The sequence below is a fragment of the Solanum stenotomum genome, chromosome 5 (assembly GCF_019186545.1).
Source record: "Solanum stenotomum isolate F172 chromosome 5, ASM1918654v1, whole genome shotgun sequence".
In the NCBI taxonomy this organism is placed as follows: domain Eukaryota; kingdom Viridiplantae; phylum Streptophyta; class Magnoliopsida; order Solanales; family Solanaceae; genus Solanum; species Solanum stenotomum.
Window position 1 is genome coordinate 3,249,491 of NC_064286.1, and position 21,681 is coordinate 3,271,171.

Below are 21,681 nucleotides of genomic sequence, written 5' to 3' on the forward strand. Positions count from 1 at the left end.
TTTGTTAAAATTATATAAATCCAACAACAAAATAAAATCTTGAACAACAAATGGATCAACAAAATAAAATAAGAACTGATGAGTGAAGTGAAGGAGATAAAAAGAGTAAAGTAAGAGAGAGAGTAAATAAGAAAGAAAAAGTCAAAGGTGATTTTCTTTTTTGGAGGGAAATACAAGCGATTTTGAAGCCAAAAGGCCATTTTGGTCATTTACCCTTGTCTTGCCAATTCATGCCAAAATTATGTCTTGCCAATTAGCAATACTCATACTATATATATAGGTCTATAAGTAAAGATCATAGATAGATAGGTAGATCTATTAATAGCTACAATATTGAATGATGATTTGATCCCATTGACTCTTTTTTTTTTTCTCGATTAGTTTGAATTTGTATTGTAAAATTATATTTTGAATCAAGAAAGTGCAAAAAGAAAAATTAAGATGTCACAAGGGTTGATTTTTGAATTTTTGACTTTAATTACTAAACTCTAGGGAATAAGAGAAGGTGTGAGCCGTTGATGATAGTGTGTATTAAAAGAGACGATGATAGGTTGAAGAAGTATTATGAAAAGATGATTAGATAAAACATGACTCGCCTATAGTTTATCAAGGACATCACCTTTAGTGTAGTCAAGCGTCTACCTAGTATCCTTTTCAAAATGATTATTATTATTTTCCTACTATCTTATTTCTTCAATTTTAGTATCACATGTTTTCTTTACTCTAGATATTGTATTATTTGGTGTTAAATCAGGGGCGGCTCAACGTAATTGGGGGCCTAAAGTGAAATTTCAATTTGCCGCCTAAAATATAAATAAACTTCACATACATATTTATTCAAAATTTATTTTCTTACACTATTTAGATGAAAATTATTAGTATTTAATATTGTTTTTCCAGTTACTAGTTTTAGGTAAGATTTTATCAACTCAACATTGAAAAACATCCTTTAAGAGAGGCAATTATTATATGTATTGTTAACATAATGCTATAAGTGATAAGTTGAAAAATATTAAATAAAGATAAGAGTTAGAACCATGGAGTTTGACTCAAGAAGTCGATGGCTTGGTATACCTCATTTTAATATGCTTGTAATAATGTTTGAAACTAAAATTTAAAAAAAATAAAAAAGAATTTATAATTCACTTTGTTTAACACTTTTCACTATTAATTCTTATTTTTATCAAAGTACAAAAGATGTTAAAGTGGGTAAAATAATTTATTTTTAAAAAAAATTATACTTTTTGTCATATATAATCAATTTTTTTCATAAAACTTTTAACACATAATTTATTCTTGACAAAAATTTGGGGACCCCGAAATTTGGGGGCCTAAGGCTAAGGCCTTATTTTTGAAAGCATAGAGCCGACCCTATGTTAAATTGTTCTCTTCTCTTTTATTTTCAACATGATTTTTTTCCCTAGTGGATTTGCACTTGTTTTTCGATAACGGAGGGTCCACTGAAAGTAACTTCTTTGTTTTCGCAAATATAGAAATACTGTTGCATATACGCTGCCTTTTTCGAAATCTATTTATGAGATTACATGGGATAAGTTGTTATTGTAATTAATTACTCTCTCCGTTTAAAAAAGAATGATATTCTTTCAATTTATTCCATTTCAAAAAGAACGTCCCCTTCCCTTTTTTAACAATATTTTAATTTCAGCTTTCCACGTGACATATTTAAGATCGCAAGATTAAAAGTCATTTTAATATATTTGACATAATTTTAATTTAGGACCACAAAATTTTTAAAAAAAACATTATCTTTTTAAACTCTATACCAAATCAAACTAGATCATTTTTTTAAAATGGAGAAAGTACTAAAATTCTTTCAAAATAGCCTCTATTGTCCATAGAACATAAGTTAATTTTGTCTATAGTGAGTGAAATGACTAATGAAGTGTCGTTCAGCAAAGTGTCTTTTTATTCTTTATCCATTACAAATCCCAATTTTTCAACCAACTTATTTATAAACTTTGTTGCTTCTCTTATTTTGGACCTTCCTACAATGTTATGTCCTTTTCCCCACTTTGTCTTCTTTTTAATTAAAATAATGTTCGGATCAGTTTGAGTGTATATCAATTATGATAAAAGTTTATTTGTTTAAAATGTTTAAATCAAGCAAATTCAGATTAAGTTTATCATTGGGTGAACTTACTATTAAAAAATAGGTACGTTTGATCCTCTAAAAACGATCTACTAAGTTGTCCCTGATGAAATACCAAATTTGAATCTTGATTTATAAGCTGTGTACTCAAGTAGTGGATTGATGGGGTACATCAAGTGAAGTTGTTCTAAATATTTGACTTCAACTATGAGATTATTAGGTTCATGTAACAATTATTAGTTAAATTAGTTTTGGGTCGTACAAGTCAATCTAAACACCACAATTATCAAAAAAATTGTAGATATTCCTGAGTAATTCCTCTCCCTAATACCACTCATTTGCCACAAATCCAAGATAGGATTGAGGGACCATATAATTGTTATACACAGTGTATGTATACATCGAAGAAGAAAAAATGTCAACGTATAGTACAGTTGATCAACAACAACAACAAATCTAATGTAATCCCACAAGTCGCATAACGTAGTCTCCATTTGAAACATTACCATAGTTGAGGTTTCACATCAATGTATCAAGAAGCAAACAGCAATTATAAAGTTAAGGACTTAGTACATAGCAAGACCAATGAATAGGTTAAAATTGACAACTTTTATTGAAAGAATGCTTTTTCAGCTATATATTGCTGTAAAATCAGCTCTACAAAGAAGTCGAAGAGTAATGAATGAATGAACGAATGAATGAATACTCGAGGGTAAAAAAGGAGACTAGACTTTCCTCTATAGACCACAACAACCATGGTTAAATGTCACATGTATATGTAAAAAAATACTTTCTAGTTGGGAGCGAAGAGGGTGTTCAGAGTAATCATCAGGCAATTTGGTATGGCAAGAGAAGCACAATGAAATGTCAACTATGCTCCTAATGACGGTAACGCCTAATCATATTCTCCAACACCTTTGGATTCGGGATATACAACCCCATCACGTATCTGCAATCCTTGTACATCTTAAATGTAGGTAGTGTTGTAATGTTCTCTGCTGCAGCGATCGCTGGGCTTTGTTCCACGTCCACCTTCAGTATAGAAAACAAAAGACCAAATATAAATTACTATGAGTTTTCTTCATTCCCCTGTTGTGCATGTAAAATCATTATATAATAGGAGCTTAGCATGGCGTTGCCTATGTTTACCTCGAGAAAACTTACTGAACGATATTTGGTGCTTAAGGTATCCATTACTAAGGACATCCGCTTGCATTGTTCGTTGGATGCTTCTTTAAAAAGGATCACAGATGTAACTGCAGTTTTCAACAGTAGTTATTGAGTAGAGTTATATAGTAAATGATACAAGGAAGGTTAAGATAGCTATGCAGGAAAGTCTACCATATGATGTAATTGCAGTGTGGAACTTGTCAAGATCCAAAACCAAGTCCACCTTGCGAACAAATGTCATATTGTGAACATCTTCTCCTTGTGAATTCTTTAATTCAACTCGGCAATGGAATAAAAATTCAGCAAGCTCTCTGTCATATGGAAGCTCCTGCCTCAGAATCTCATAATCTCTCACAGCGTCAGCCCATCTTTCCAGCTATAATCCATTGCATACGATCAAATTTATGATTCTCGCAGTAAAAATAAGTCTTATAGTAAGATTTAAAGTTTGGCATGTCACCTTGACATTTGAGGCAGCTTTTTGAAAAAGAGCTTTAGTATATTGTGGCTGGATAAGTAGAGCATGGTTGCAATCATCCAAAGATTTTTCCCACTGTTCAAGTTTATACCAGCAAGTTGCTCTATTGCAGTAGAGAATCAAATTCAAAGAATCACGCGACAGCCCTTCCCCATAAGCACTGCAAGCTTCTATATATCTTCCAGATTTAAATAACTCGTTTCCAAGAGAACGAGCTCGCCCCACCAGCCTCATGTTTTTGAGTAAACCAATAACTTCAGCACTTTGAAGATCAACTTGTGCAGCTCTTTCAATCGCAGCACACGCATTATCAAACCTGCACATATTCATGATCAGTTTGTATATTACAAAAACCTATGCAGTACTTATAATAATAATAAGTGATAAACTCACTTTCCAAGAGTGTTCTCAATCTGAGCTTGGACAAAGAATATGTATGCTTCAGATATCATCCCAAAAAGTTTTGACTTGTATGCTCTCACAGATGCCTCATACATCCTAGCTTTATACATCCACAATTCAGCATCCGTTAATTGATGTAGCTTCAAATGAGCTTCCGCTTGACATGCAAATAGCTGTATCACAAATTCAGTACAACATTTGAATTTTCATTTCATCTATTCGTCCCATCACACAACGTAATTAATTACCTGAGCAGATGCCTCAGCTCCACGACTAGTTGCTGCATCAGCTTCTTTTAACACACTCGTCCAATCTCCAAGTCTCCGAGCCTCACTACATTTATTGATATGGTTCTCCACTGTTTCCAACTTGTGCAACTCCGCTTCTTCTGGTATCTGATCTAGCGAAAATAAACACTTCCTTGCATTTTCAACTTGTCCTAAACTGTAAACAAGCTATTATGTAAATGTGAATAATTCAAATTCAGAATCAGGGTAGTGAAAAAAAAACTTACTTAAGTAACAAAGATCCTAAACGCTGGTGTGCTCGAACATATGTTGGATCTAATCTAATGGCTTCTTCACATTCTTTCACTGCTTCCGTTATTCGCTTAAGACCCATTAACGCAGCAGCTCGATTACAATGCAATCTTCCATCGCCCGGAGAAATTGCTATAGCTTTGTCATAAAAATACAACGCTTCTAAAAAATTACCCTTCTTGTAATTCTCATTCCCTTTCACCTTCAATTCTTCCGAATTAATTCTCCAACTGGATTCCGGCGAACCACTACCGGAAACCCGACGGGTTTTCGGAGTAGCTCCGGCAGGCGTTATGCTCCCGTACCCGTACATTCCGGGTATCATCTCATTGTCACTTAACACAGTCCTAACAGGCTTACTACGCATCCCAGTTATCACTTTACCGGACGGGCAAATATTGCCGGCCGGAACTATTTCAACTCTAGATGAACTCGAACCCGAACCCGAACCCGACTTTCTAGTATCGGAAGAACTCACACTCCGACCCGATGAACCTGTAGTACTACAACTCATTCGAGTCCTCAATGTTGAACCCAGTTTGAGTATTCGAGGATCGTCATGTCTCTTAGCTTCGTCAAACCTCAGAGAATTTTTCATCTGATCAGCTAAAGGGGTAGAACCCATTTCAGAATTTCTCTTAAATCTCCTCTTTTTCTATACAATTCAACAATGGTAGAAGGTTTCAAATAGAAGAAGAAGTCTTTTTATACTACATAGTTATGGTTTTAATAGGAAAATATTTAGCTTTTATATGGCTACTACTTTTTTTTATGACTTGTTCAAATCATATTTTTGTGAAATAGGCTTGAAGGTTTCAAACTAGTATATTGTTTCTAATTTGAATATTTTTACAAACAAAACTTTAGCAAAATGTTAATACAACAGATTAATGATGTATACTTGTGTAATATTTATAACCTAATTGATCGAACTTTGATCCTCTATGGGGCCGTTTGGTTACTGGTTAGAATTATGCAGGATTTAGTTATGTAAGGTATAATTATGCAAAGTTTAGTTATGTGGGTATTAATTATGTAGGTGTTATTTAGTTAGGTAGGGGTTACATTACATGAATTATTAACTATTGAATATTGATTTTAATATAAATTAATATATATTATTTACAAATAAAATAAGTAAGTAAATAATATAAACTCCCTTAAAAAAATATTTTTAAAAAAAAAATTTCTCTATACATACTTAACTAGCAATTCTGTGTTTTTTTTCTCTTTGTTTTTTTAATGTTTAAAGATTATAAAAATAAAATACTATTGATATATTTCAAGTACATTATACTATCCTATTTTATATAATGTAAATTTCTATCAATATGATGCATGTGTTGTTTGCACATTTTAAATATACCAAATATATAAATTATATATAAATTTACATTCTAAATAAAAAATTAATACATGATAATTAAATATGTGGATATATTTAGTAATATATAATGCTAATATATATATATATATAATGACATACGCAAGATTTTTGAAAGCGGTGTCACCATTTAAGGGACAAGAATGACTCAAAAAGAAAATCAATGAAGCTTTTGCTTTAGGCCTTGAAAAATTTGAAGGCCCCATTAACCGTGAACTTTATGAAATAATATTTTTCTTAAAATTATAAATTTTGATTAAATTAAAAATATTTAAAAAAATTGCGTACTCTTTAAATTAGATAATAATGCAAAATTAAAATTAAACCACTCACATCTTCATATTATTAAATAAAATTTTATACAACATTCTTCAATAGATTGGATTGCAAATAAATACGACTAACATCTTTTAATAAATTAGAATCAATCGGCAATGAATTTAAATCAATTCTTCACTTCATCGATATTTTTTTGACTCATTAGATTGTTCTTTCAAGTCAGTTGAAGCTTGAGTTGTTAAGATTGACTTTGAATGCTTATAAAAAAAATTTAGAATAATACCTCTGCATTAAATTTAAACTCTCTTTTAAATTTACTAATATGATGTAATCTGCACAATTAGTAATTGAGGATCATATAATAGACGATTGTGGACAATGGTAATCAATTTAATGAATTCTAAATTTCTTGATTGTAACAAGACAATAGAAAAAAAATAAAATTATTATTATGAACAAATAAATATAAAAAATTCAAGCACGTAATAATTTAAAATAGATTATCGAAAAATACTTACATGATGTGGAGAGATTTGAGATGTCAACTAACGATGATTGATGAACAAGAAGGAAAGAAAATTGAAGAAGCTCACCTGTCACAAATATACAAATATAAGGATTTAAGGGGTCAATACTATTTTTATTTAACTATAATTCTAATGGATAAAGGACTCACAACTTTTGAGGTTTATTTTAATTCAAAAAAAAATACAAATATAAGGATTTAAGGGGTCAATACTATTTTTATTTAACTATAATTCTAATGGATAAAGGACTCACAGATTTTGAAGTTTATTTTAACTCTAAAAAAAAAAAAGTAACTTAGATTTTAAATAAATTAGAGTGGATCTATAAGTTTTTAATGAAGGGGACCTACTATTTTGAATAAATAAAAATTTAAGAGAAAAAAACTGGTAAAAAATAAAAACAAAAAATTTAAGAGAAAAAAAAACTGGTAAAAAAGAAGTAGGCTGTACGGAATCGAACTCAGGACGTAGTGCACTTAATGAGGCGCCCCAACCACCTAAGCTAGGAGCATTCTGATATAGTGGGTGTCCGTTTTAATTATTTTACCTTTTAAGTATGTTTTGAAAAAAATTATATAGGTATATTCCATAAAAAAATTCGACAAAATCGTGTCCCGTGACACACCTTACCTCTGCCTATATATATATAAATAGCATAGCTATCAAAATTATACATTCCTACTCATAATATTAATAAATATTATATTTTGATCTTAAATGAAAACAAATAAAAAGTTGTTTGTATACAAAAAGAAATAAGAAACAAAAATAGTTGTGAAAATAGAATAGTTATGTAAAGTTTTTAATAAAAAAAGGATTTAAAATAAATTAATATAGGGATAAATGTGTAATTTATCTTTTTAATATATGTATAACTAATACCCACATAACTTATTCCACATTCCATCATTTATAACTTATACATATATTCTATCATAAGTTATGTAGGTATTAATTATGTAGGATTACAAAAAATGCAATCAAACACCGTATAAAATTAATACATGAATAGCTTTTATACAATATTTAAAACTTATCAACCAAACATAGTATACATGTTGACTTTTCAACCTAATAAAAAACGTTTATCAAACATAGTAAAACTAATACAATATTTTATACATGAATAACATGCTCTCCTATACCGTAACCAAACAGCCCCTAATTGTTTTGTTTGTTATGCTTAAGAAAATGACATAACACAGATTGAGTTATGCACACAAGTAATGGTTTGTCATCATAAAAAAAGTGATTTGTTAGATCGAAAAAGATTTTGATGATTAACAAATAGAGGAATATGTTGTGCTGACATGTTTCTATCAGATCGAGTCCAACCGGAATTAGGAGAAGATCAACCAAGCAAAGCAAAAGTTATGGATGGTGGATTGGCTGCGTTTATGACAAAAATTCAGTTAGATAGAGTTTCTTTTATAGAGAATTTCTACCTGGAAGGAAATCTCAACTCAAAGCCGCCAGTGAAACATATAAAAGGAAAAGGAAACCTTAAAAACAAGGAGAAGTCTCATCACATCTATAAGTACAAGAAGTACTTACCTAGAAAGTTACAAGCAAAATATAATCAAATCGGCGGAGTTCATATTTGAAAGAGTTCTGTTTGAAGATCCAATTCAGCCAATGCAAGAGAACAAGATTGAAGAACCTGATCTACATGCTTATATGTCAAGTTTGCTTGTATTGCATTTTTATCGAGTTGTATCTTCAACGCTTTCTAGACCCAGTGAGTATAAACTAGAGTAGGAATATAGCCATCAAGTTGGGACAACTTGAAATCTTGGTAACATAAACTTTGAGGGTTTGTGCAGAATATATATATGTTAAAAAAATCTCATGTAATAATAAATTTGAAAATATTTTTGGGTAGAAAATTTAATAAGTTTTTGCTTCCTTTATAATATAGGGGTTGTTGTAACAATTGAGAAATGAACCCTCTGTCCCAATTTATGTGACTTACTTTCCTTTTTAGTCAGTCCCAAAAAGAATAACATATTTATATATTAAGTAACAATTTAACTATAAAATGTTTATTTTACCCTTAATGAAATGATTTACAGCCACACAAATTTTTATCATTCATTTTGGACCACCAATTTTAAAAGTTTTCCTTTCTTTCTTAAACGTTATGCCGAGTCAAACTACCTCACATAATATGGGATGGAGGGAGTAGTGTTTAGTTAATTGTAGCATACTCTTTTTTATCTGGCTATTTATTTTGTTGCCTCATTTATATTCCGACAATTATCATGAACAAACATTATTATTCTTATATTTTTATTATTCTCCTTTCACCATTTTATTCTTTCATTAGTGAATATTTTAAAGTCTCTCAAATGGGCAAACCTTCTATATTATGCAAAATTTATTGTAGCGTGTTTATAAAAAGATCAAATTTATTATTTGGTGTCTTCTTCAAATTTCTAGCACTAAAATAAATCAACACTATTTTAATATCATTATATAAACTTTTCAAATTTTTGAGTAATATTTTATTATTCCAACTTTATATTATATATTTTTCACAAAAGGGTTTGGTCGACCCTTGTACTTATATGTGTTTGTATTGTGAACCCTTCTACTTGCCCCTTTATCATCTGAACCCCTGAACTCATCGAAACACAATATTTTAAACACTATTTTTTATTTGGCATCCTATGTGGCAGCTAATACCAAAGAGCGTGTGACACACACCTATTAGGACTGTGAGACCCTTGAAAAAGGGTCTAACCGTCAAATTTGGGATTTATAAATCTATGATGTTCCTAATTGTATCTAACACAATGGTTGGACAAAATTTGAGGTTTTCTTGGCATTTTTTCGATCTTTTTCCCTCAACTTTCTTCTCTATTGTTTCTTATCATTGTATTGCTCTATGTATTATGAAACACGTCATGGAAGACATAACATTACTACCAAAATATCTTACACTAACATTAGGCACAAAATAGAGTAAAATCCCCAAAAGTTTTCAACAAAATCAATGTAATCGATTAAAACTCCAAAACCAAACAAAGTCACAAATAGAAGATCAAATCCAGACTAAACAACAAATAAATAGAAAAATCTACCTAGATAAGTTGAAAATCAAATTAAAAAATCAAATCATTTTCGACATTGACCTCCTCTCTCAGTCATCCACCACCCAAATGACCCCATATTTCAGTCCCAAACCCAAACTTATTGCCTTCTTCTCGTCGTCCTTCTCACCTTCTCCGAACAAACCGCCTTCGTTCTTACCATTTCCGACAAGCTTCAACCAGCAGCTATAAGCGAGATCTGATTGAATAACGTTATCAATGACATTTCATCTGATTCTAAGCGTCAACGATCGTTAGTCAGTATATAACCCAACTAAATGAGTTGGGGTCAAATCTCATAGGGAGCGATACGTGTTTGAGAATCAATTGAAAAGCATGAATATGTTCAAATCAGCCATAGGAATAGACATTTACAAATAAATAATTCAAATCAAGGGGTGACACGAATGTCAGAACAGGGGGTTTTGGTTTCAAATTATCAACTACAACAACAGCAAATAATACGAAATAACAATAATGAGACGAGTTCTTGGAATGTGATTCAATTATAGGCTAATGGGCAATTGCAATTGTTAGTAAATAGTTGTAAATCAGTGAATAGGCTAGACTATAAAGGAGGTAAACTTTCTCTCGAACAATTTACCCCGAATCAAGTCGATCTCTCTCGAACACCAACAAGCAAACAAATAAGAACAACATACGCCTTAGTCCATTCACTCTCTCGACCTAAATGTGTGGAAAAGGATTTAAGATTCACTCTCTCGAGCTGAACCTATGACAACCCAATACCCACAGACCATCAATCAATAATCTTGGTTTTAAAACCTCTCTCTCGAGCAAGCCAAAAACACAAAGGTAAAACTGCATTTGCAACTACAATCCTTTAATTTAAACCACAATTAATGATTGAAATCACTTCTAAACAACATTTAAACTAACAATTAACAATACCCATAAGCTAAATCAGCCCATAATCACACCCCAAGAATTGAGGTTTAAGCTAGACATCATAAAAAGATAAAAATCGTTACTAAATTGTGTTTACATCAACTAGGTAAGATTAATTTCGTCTTTACAAAGGTCCAAACTGAAGAATCTCAAAGACCCACTTCCAATTTCTCAAAAGTGAAAAACTTCAAATCTTCAAAGCTAAGAAAAACTTGTCTCAATACTTAGAGTTCAATGTCAAAAACTCAAAATAATTCCAAAAGACTAAAATCTGATAAAAACTGATACTTAACTTAATGTTTGAAAATGTATTTATAGTCACAAAAAATAAGTTGCGAAAGACCATTCGGCGCAGTAAGTTGGGCTCGCCGATCAACTCGGTGATCCGCTCTTTGGTCAGTTCCATCGCCTTTTTGCTTTGGCTTCAACATCTTCAAATTATGTAACTTTGGGAGATCCAACACTGCATAGCGGAACCACTCGGCGACACGTTGACTGCTTCTTTTTCTCACCAACTTGATTTTCTCCTTCAAGGATGCACACTGAAACTTTAGGCGGTCAAATGGCCACTCGGCGACTCGCCAAATGGACTTGGCGATCACCAGGCTCTCTTTTCTTCTTCCTTTCAGCTCGCTTTGTTCTTTTTTTGCAAGTTAGTGTCCATGCTTTGTTCCTCAATCCATATACCTGGAAATCAAGGATTTTACATCAGTTATTGTCACAAAATAAGCATTTGAGGACGTTAAGTCTATCCAAATAAAGCCCTAAATGAGTCCAAATCTAGGACTCATCAAGATCCAACAACAATAATAAAAACCCCAAACCAACTTTCAACCAGCTGCAGCTTGAAAATGCATTTGTTTGCCCCTCGAGATAAACTCACACCATAAATAAGGTCATAACAGACGTTCATAAATTTTTTTGGCCAAAAACAAGTAGGAATCACATATCACCAAAAATATGTGGACAATAGCACATGAAAATCAATAAATTTAGTTTTTCTCGCATTGGGCTTGTTTGGACTTAAAAATGTGTATGTTTGCTCCTCGAGACCAACTCACGCAATTAATAAAGTCGTAGCAGATGTCCATGAAAATTTTTGGCTTAAAACAAGTCGGGATCACTTATAACCAAAAATTTATGGACTATAACACACGAAAATCGGTAAATTTGATTTTACCCGCATTAGGGCCCGATTGAACTTAAAAACATGTCCATTTTCCCCTCAGAACCAACTTACGCCATTAAATAAGTTTGTAACGGACGATCTTGAAAAATTTCGGTTAAGAATAAGTCGAGATCACATATCACCAAAAATTCATGGACTATAGCATGCAAAAATTGATAAATTATATTTTCCTACTTTGGGGCGCGTTTGAACTTGAAAATGTATCAGTTTACCCTTCGGGACCAACTTACGCCATTAATAAGGTCGTAACGAATGTCCATGAAAATACTTGGCCAAAAACAAGTTAGGATCATGTATCACCAAAAATCTATGGTCTATAAAACATGAAATTCAATAAATTTGGTTTTTAGAGCTTTAGAAATCGTTCAAACTTGAAAATTCTCTTATTTGCCCCTCGGGACCAACTCATGCTATTAATAAGATCTTAACAGACGTCCATGAAAACTTTCTACCAAAAACAAGTTAAGATCACGTATCATAAATAATTCATGGATTATAGCACTCGAAAATTAGAAAAATTGGATTTTCCCGCATTCGAGCTCGTTTGAAATTTAAAATGCGTATGTTTTCCACTCGGGACCAACTCACGCCATTAATAAGGTCGTAACGGAGTCCATGAAAAAGTTTGGCCAAAAATAAGCCTGAATCACGTATCACCAAAAATCCATGAACTATAGCACATGAAAATTGCTAAATTTGGTTTTTAGCGCTTCGAGGATTATTAAAACTCTAAAACCCATTTGTTTTCCCCTCTGAGCTAACTCACGCCATTACTAGTGTCTTAATGGACGTCCATAAAAAATTAGTCCAAAAAATAGTCGGGATCGCGTATCACAAAATATCCATGTTCTATAGCACACGAAAATTACTATATTTGGTTTTTCCTACATTGGGGCTCGTTTGAACTTGAAAATGCGTCTGTTTGCCCCTCGGACCAACTCACGTCTTAATAAGGTTGTAACATACGTCCATGAATAATGTTGACAAAAATAAGTTGGGATCATGTATCACCAAAAATCCATTGACTATAGCACACGAAAATCGGCAAATTTGGTTTTCCTTTATTGAGGCTCATTTGAACTTGAAAATGTGTGCATTTGCCCCTCGAGACCAACTCACGTCATTAATAGGGTTGTAACGGACGTCCATGAAAAAGTTTGTCCAAAAACAAGCCGGGATCACGTATCACCAGAAATCCATGGACTATAGCATATGAAATCGATAAATTTGGTTTTTCATGCATTGGGGTTCGTTTGAACTGTAAAATGCATTTGTTTCCCCTCAAGACCAACTTACGTCATTATTAAAGTAGTAACAGAAGTCCATGAAGAGTTTCATCCAAAAACAAGTCAGGACCACGTATCACCAAAAATCTATGGACCATAGCACACAAAAATTGGTAAATTTATTTTTTCCCACATTGGGACTCGTTTGAACTTGAAAATGTGTATGTTTTCCCCTCGGGACCAACTCACACAATTAATAAGGTTGTAACAGATGCCTACACAAAATTTCAGCCAAAAACAAGTCGAGATCACGTTCCACAAAAAATCCATGGACTATAGCACACAAAAATCAGTAAATTTGGTTTTTCCCGCATTGAGGCTTGTTTGAATTTGAAAATGCATTTGTTTGCCTCTTGAGACATACTCACACCATTAATAAGGTCGTAATAGACATTCATGAAAAATTTCAGCAAAAAAAAAAAGACGGATTCACGTATCACCAAAAATCCATGGACTATAGAACACAAAAATTGGTATATTTGTTTTTAGCACTTGGACTCGTTTGAACTTGAAAATGTGAATGCTTATCCCTCGGGATCGTAACATACGTCCATAAAATTTTTTGGCAAAAAATAAGTCGGGATCACGTATCACCAAAAATTCATGAGCTATAGCACACAAAAATTGAAAAATTATGGTTTTTCCCGCATTCGGGCTCCTTTGAACTTGAAAAAACATCGGTTTGCCCCTCAGGACCAACTCATGTCATTAATAATCAGCAAAAATAAGTTGGGATCATGTATTGCGTAAAGTTCATGGACTATAACACATGAAAATTGGTAAATTTGGTTTTTAGCATTTTGAGGCTTGTTAAAACCCTAAAATGCATTTGTTTGCCCCTTGGACCAACTTACACCATTAATAAGGTCGTAATGGATGTCCATGACAAATTTCAATAAAAAATAAGTCGGGATTACATATCATAAAAAATTCATGGACTATAGCACACAAAAATTGGTAGATTTGGTTTTTCCCGCATTGAGGCTCGTTTGAACTTGAAAATGTGTTTGTATGCCCCTCGGGACCAACTCACACCATTAATAAGGTCGTAACGGACTTCTATGAAAATTTTCGGCCAAAAACCAATCGGGATCACATATCGCCAAAACTTTATGGACTATAGCGCACAGAAATAGTAAATTGGATTTTCTCGCATTGGGGCTCATTTGAACTTGAAAATGTATTTGTTTACCTCTCGGGATCAACTCTCGCCATTAATAAGGCTGTAACGGGCGTCCATGAAAAATTTCATCCAAAAATAAGTCGGGATCACATATCACCAAAAACTCATGGACTATAGCATACGAAAATCGATAAATTTGATTTTTTTCCCACGTTAGGGCTCATTTGAACTTGAAAATGCATATGTTTGTCCCTCGGGACCAACTCATGCCATTAATAAGGTTGTAACGAACGTCCACGAAATATTTCATCCAAAAATAAGTCAGGATCATGTATCACCAAAAATCATGGACTATAGCACACGAAAATCAATAAATATCTTTTTTCCCGCATTGGAGCTCGTTTGAACTTGAAAAATCATTTGCTTTCCCCTCTGACCAACTCACGCCATTTATAAGGTCGTAATGGACTTCCATGAAAATTTTCAGCCAAAAACAAGTCGGGATCATGTATTACCAAAAATTCATGGACTATAGCACACAAAAATCGATAAATTTGGTTGTTCTCATTTTGGGGCTCGTTTGAACTTAAAAATGAGTCTTATTTCCCCTCGGGACAAACTCACGCCATCAATAAGGTCGTAACGGACGTCCATGAAAATTTCTAGCCAAGAACAAGTCGTGATCTGGTATCACCCAAAATCCATGGACAATAGCACACGAAAATTGGTAAATTTAATTTTTCTCGCGTTGGGGTTTGTTTGAAATTGAAAATGCATTTGTTTGCCCGTCGAGACCAACTCACGCCATTAATAAGGTAGTAACGGACGTCCATTAAAAATTTGGCGAAAAAAAGTCGGGATCACGTATCACCAAAAATCCATTGACTATGGCACACGAAAATTTGTAAATTTGATTTTCCCACTTTGTGGCTAGTTTGAACTTGAAACTGCATTCATTTACCCCTCGGGACCAACTCACGCCATTAATAAGGTCATAATGGGCGTCCATGAAAAATTTCGGTCAAAAGCATGTCGAAATCACGTATCACCAAAAATCCATGGACTATAACATACGAAAATCGATGAATTTGGTTTTTTCCGCACTGGGGCTCGTTTGAACTTGAAAATATGTCTGTTTGCCCCTCGAGACAAACCAAACCATTAATATGATCGTAATGAATGTCCATGAAAAATATTAGCCAAAAATAAGTCGGGATCATGTATCACCAAAAATTCATCGATATAACACACGAAAAATGGATAAATCCCTATTTCCCGTTCTGGGCCTCGTTTGAACTTTAAAATACCGAGCGTGTTGATATGCCGACAATTGACAATCAATGTGGATGTCGAGGATTTAAATGTTAGTAATGTAGTCAAGCATTTGTCTAGTTTCCTTCACAAAATTAGTATTATTACTTTGTTGCTATCTTATTTCTTCGATTCTAGTATTACAAGTTGTTTCATTTGTTTCAGTTTATCATATAATTTGTTGTTAAAATTGTTCTCTTCTTCATTATTTTTGGTAGAAATTTTTCGCTATTGAATTTGCTTTACACGCTTGTTTTTAATCTTTTTTTACATGAGCCGAGGGTTCAACAAAAGCAGCCTCTTTGTCTTCACAAGGTAGGGATAAGTCTGCATATATGTCGCCCTCTCCAAAATCTATTTGTGATACTATATTGTGCATATTGTTATTGTAATTACTAAAATTCTTTGAAAGTAACTTCTATTTTTCATCAAACATAAGTTAGTTTTGTCTATGAAACAAGAGTTTAGAATATTACAAAATTTCAAGTGTAACGTAATTTGTATGGTAGTGTGTCTTTCTATAGACTTTGTTACCTCTCTTATTTTGGACCTTTTCTACACTGTTGTGTCCTTTTCCAAAACTGATATTCATAGGGACCATAGAGTAACACAGTGAATATGTAAACGTCGAAGAAGATATAGTAGACTTGATCATCAACAACAAGAATAAACCCAATGTAATTCCACATGAAGCAAGACAAATGAATAGGGAAAAATGACAACTTTTATTCACCAGACATCCACAATAGTAGTTTGTGTATACATCTTTATTATCTAACTCCAATTAGCACAGCTACTTTCTCTTGTTTCTAACTCTTCAGCTATATATTGCCGCAAAATCAACTCTATAATCTTCACTAATGCTAAAAATATCAAAAAGGTACAAATGGAAGAGTATCGGAGATGGGGAATGAATGCAGGAGGGTAAAAAAGGAGACTAGACTTTCCCTCTGTAGACCATGAGCAACCATGGTTAAATGTCACATGTATATGTAAAATCCTTTCTAGATGGGATCGATGAAGGTGTTCTTAATCAACAACTCCAAAAAACCTGGAGTTGCAGTAACTGTATCCACCTTACGACTGCCATTCTTGTAAAGCTTAAATGCAGGTACTACTGTAATTTTCTCTGCTGTAGCGATTGCTGGGCTCTGTTTCACATCCACCTTCAGTAGAAAACAGAAGAAAAATTCATTCCCCTGTTGTGCATTGTAAGAAATGTAATAGCAGCTTAGAGTCTAGGTGTTCCCGTCTGCCTGAAAAGCACGACGTGTTGCCTATGATTGTTTACCTTGAGAAAAATTACTGAACGATATTTGGCGCTCAAGGTATCCATGAATGAGGAGATCCACATGCATTCTGGGTTGGATAATTCATTAAAATGGACCACAGATACACCTACAGTTGTCAACAGTAGTTGTTGAGTTACATAGTAAATGATATAACATACTGACTGATGCAGAAAGCCTACCAGATGCAATCGCTGCCCGGAACTTCTCAAGATCTGAAACCAACTCCACCTTGCCATCACCTTCTCTGCGTGACTTCTTTAATTCAACTCGGGCATGGGATAAATTCTCAGCAACCTCTTCGTTATTTGGAAGTTCCTGCCGCAGAATCTCATAATCTCTCACAGCGTCAGCCCATCTTTCCAGCTATAATGCATTGCATATGATCAAATTTATGATTTTTGCAGCAATTATCAAGAAAAAGTAAAAAGAATTCTTATAGTAAGCAGTAATTAAGATTTAAAGGTGGCATGTCACCTTGATATTTGAGGCAGCTTTTCGGAAAAGAGCTTTAGTATAATGTGGCCGGATAAGGAGAGCATGGTTGCTATCAGCCAAAGAGTTTTCCCACTCTCCAAGTTTAAACCAGCAATTTGCTCTATTGTAGTAGAGAACTGAATTTGAAGAATCAAGCAAGAGCCCTTCCCCATAAGCAGTACAAGCTTGTGCATATTTTTTAGAATTAAAATGCTCGTTGCCAAGAGTACGAGTTTTACCCACCAGCCTCATGTTTTTGAGTTTACCAGTAACTTCAGCACTTTGAAGATCAATCCGTGCAGCTCTTTCAATGGCAGTACACGCATCATCAAACCTGCAGATATTCATGATCAATATGGCTGAACCTCTTTTATTTCTATATTACTGATAAGTGATAAACTCACTTTCCAAGAGTGCTGTCAATCTGAGCTTGGACAAAGAATATGTATGCTTCAGAGAGCATTCCAAAAATTTTTGACTGGCATGCTGTGGCAGATGGCTCATACATCCTAGCTTTATAAATCCACAATTCAGCATCCTTTAATTGGTGTAGTTTCAAATGAGCTTCCGCTTGACATGCAAATAGCTGTGAATTCAATATCAGCACTTGAATTTTCATTCACCTATTAGTCACAGAATGTAACCACTAAAGATGCTTTACCTGAGGAGATGCATCAGCTCCAGAAGTGGTTGCTGCCTCAGCTTCTTTTAACATAGTCGTCCAATCTTCAAGTCTCCGGGCGTCAGTGCATTTGCTGATATGTTCCGCCACTGCCTGCAACTTCTGCAACGTGGCTTGATCTGGTTTCTGACCCAGGGAAAATAAGTGCTCCCTTGCATTTTCAACCTGTCCTAAACTGCAAGTTTTATAGGAATGAGATTGCGCTCAATCAAGAAAGTTTTACATTAGCAAATAACAAGGCCAGCAACGATAAGCAAAATAACACATTTCCCGCATAATATCTAAAATAACCTACAGAAAGTTCACCGCATTTTCAATATTGATGATCAACAATAAGCAAACGGGCATGTAGATTCTAAAGATTTGAACATTACATATCACTTGCCTAAGTAACAAAGATAATCAATTATCGTATTTAACACTTAATCTCCTATACAGCCTACATAAATTTCACCACATTTCCAAAATTTGTTAAACTGTTTCGCGAACACACACACAGAGACTCTAAACGTTTGAACTGCCTATATCACTTACCTAAGTAGCACAGATAATCAAATATAGCACATTTAACACTTGATCTCCAATACAACCTACATAAATTTCACCACATTTCCAATATTCGTTTATAACTGATTCGCGAACACACACAGATTCTAAACAGTTGAACCTTTTATGTCACTTACCTAAGTGGCAAAGATAACCAAATATAGCACATTTAACACGTAATTTCAGATAAATTTCACCACAATTCGTTGATCACTATTCACGAACACACACAAAGAAGATTCATTGCACTTACCAAAGTAACAAAGATCCCAAACGCTGGTGTGCTCGAACATATGTTGGAGATAATCTAATGGCTTCTTCACATTCCTTCACTGCTTCGATTATTCGCTTAAGACCCATTAACGCAGCAGCACGATTACAATGAAATCTACCATCGCCCGGAGAAATTGCTATAGCTTTATCATAAAGAATCAACGCTTCTGCAAAATTACCCTTCTTGTAAATCTCATTCGCTTGTGTATTCAACTCCTCCGGATTATTTTTTGAACTGGGGGCAACACCACTGGATTCCGGCGAAGCACGACGGGTTTTCGGCATTGCACCACCAGGCATTATGCTTCCGTAGCCATACATCCCGGGTATCATCTCATTGTCATTTAACACAGTCCTTTCAGGCTTACAACGCATCCCAGTTATCACGTTACCGGACGGGCAAATATTCCCGGCGGGAATTATTTTAATTTTCCGGGAACCCGAAGAAGTCGAAGAACTCACATTCCGACCAGATACCGATGCAGATGAACCCGAAGTGCTCCTTGTATTACTAGAACTCATTCGACTCCTCAATGTTGAAACAGGTGAACCCAGTCTCAGTACTCGAGGATCGTCTTCCTCAAACCTCATAGAATTTTTCATCTGATCAGCTAATGAGCTTGAACCCTTTTCAGAATCACTCTTCTTTTTAGAACCCGACATTTTTTTTTAACCTACAATGTTAGAGAATTGAAAACTGTAAATAACAACAAAATGGAAAAAATGGCTTTGAAGAAGAAGGACGGAGAAAAAAATGGGAGGAAAGAGAATCTCTCTAAAACCCCATCAATAATCTCCTCTTCTTCTATACAATTCAAGAAGGTGATTTTGAACAAATGCACCAATGTATATATATCCCTTAGAACTTCAATTTTGAACTGGGTTTCTCTGTAGTTGTAAAAATTGACTGAAACAACTTACAATGTTAGAGAATTGAAAACAGTAAATCAATCACCAACATGAAAATGGAAAAAATGGCTTTGAAGACGAAAAACTGGGGGTGAAAAAAAGATGGGGATCTCGTGATTTCAATGGTAGAAACAAAGAACGAATGTCAGCTTTTTCTAGAGAGAGAAACAAGCGGTTTACAGGGAGCTTGTATACTGTTACAGAGAGCTTGTTGAAGAAGAAGAAGGAGGAGGAGAGGAGGAACTATTTATATACTATTACATATATTAAATTATTATTTTTAATTATGATGATTTTAATTTAAAAAAATATTTTTTAAAGCTAATTATTTAGACATAATTATTAATTGATTAAGTTTTAGCTTGTCTCACCGTCTTTGTAAGCTTGTTCATATTTTTTGTTCTGAATCTGAGTAAATGATTAAGAGTCGCGATAAGGTGATAGTTAATTTCATATGACTGATTCAAAATTTGATTAAAGAATGCGATAAGATCAGAGTTAGTTTTCATATTATCAGTTTTAAATAATCTGAGTAAAGAAGAAGGACTGTAATAAGATGACAGTTGGTTTTCACATTGTCGGTTTCGAGTTTGAGTAAAGAGAGCAGGATTGTGATAAGATGACAGTTGTCTTCAGATAACCGGTTTCAAACTTTGAGTGAAAAAAGTCCTCACATTATTGGCTCCAATTAAATCTGAGTAAAGAGAAGAGTAGCGACAAAGTGATAGTCAACGGAAAACTAATTGATCGTGATGAATACAATTATTATGGTTATTGTCGAGACGTGCTCTTTTATGACGTATACGACTTTAAATTATACAGTGTTAAATAGTCAAATATAGTCAGTGAGAATTTATTTACTCTACTTATGATGAATGATGATTCATATAGCCAATTTGATTTTTTACATTTGATTTACTTAATTCCTTTATTACGAATAACTATTATCAATGGAGATAGATTTAAAAAAGGAAAAATGAACAAATATACCCCCGAGCTATCGTAAATGGTATGCAGATACCCTTTGTCATACTTTTGGTACATTGGTGCCCCTGTCGTCCAAAAACTATAGCATGTATACCCTTTATACTAACAGAACACGTGTCATAATCTTATCCACTGACCCGACATTTATTAAATATCGAATCAATAGATAAGATTGTGTCACGTGTTCCTATTTAGTCTTCCGTTAGAGTGAAAGATATATATACTCTAGTTTTTGAATGACAGAGGCATCAATGTCCCAAGTATGATGGAGGGTATGTACATACCACTTACGATATTTTGGAGGTATATTTATTATTTTTCCCTTAGAAAAAAAGAGAGAAGAAGAAGAGATACGACAAACGATTGTAATAGTTAACTTAATCAATTTATAATGAATTTTCATAATATAATTATCATTGAGACATGCTCACTTTAACGCATATTACAACAAATATTGGATTATTACAAACATAAATATTAGTAAGACGTGATAAACTAAGTAAACGTTACCATATGAGATGATTTTAAATAACAAAATATGATGATAAAAAATTTTTATATAGTCCATCCAAACTTTTGGAAGACAAAGAAGTATTATTATTTTATTTTATTTGTCTTGACAGGAAAAGATAAAAAAAAAAGTAGCTACATATTTATTTCATATCAAAAATAACAAAATTCTACAAAATGATACTCGAGTTAAATCATAAAAGATACGT

General features: G+C 33.5%; 2 protein-coding genes across 2 annotated transcripts; both read right to left on the reverse strand.

The window, feature by feature from the left end:
* Positions 1-2,903: 2,903 nt before the first annotated feature.
* On the reverse strand, positions 2,904-5,348 carry LOC125865562 (TPR repeat-containing thioredoxin TTL1-like). The gene is made up of 7 exons (XM_049545765.1): positions 4,675-5,348; positions 4,409-4,604; positions 4,152-4,333; positions 3,741-4,074; positions 3,452-3,656; positions 3,260-3,366; positions 2,904-3,142 (listed from the first exon to the last, which is right to left on the reverse strand). Exons 1-7 carry the CDS (start codon positions 5,322-5,324, stop codon positions 2,990-2,992), a joined length of 1,827 nt encoding a protein of 608 aa, XP_049401722.1. The 5' UTR covers positions 5,325-5,348; the 3' UTR covers positions 2,904-2,989.
* Positions 5,349-16,803: 11,455 nt separating this feature from the next.
* Positions 16,804-19,729, reverse strand: LOC125865561 (TPR repeat-containing thioredoxin TTL1-like). Its single transcript, XM_049545764.1, has 7 exons — positions 19,047-19,729; positions 18,227-18,422; positions 17,970-18,151; positions 17,566-17,899; positions 17,271-17,454; positions 17,091-17,197; positions 16,804-16,965 (listed from the first exon to the last, which is right to left on the reverse strand). Exons 1-7 carry the CDS (start codon positions 19,727-19,729, stop codon positions 16,804-16,806), a joined length of 1,848 nt encoding a protein of 615 aa, XP_049401721.1.
* Between the last annotated feature and the right edge of the window lie 1,952 nt (positions 19,730-21,681).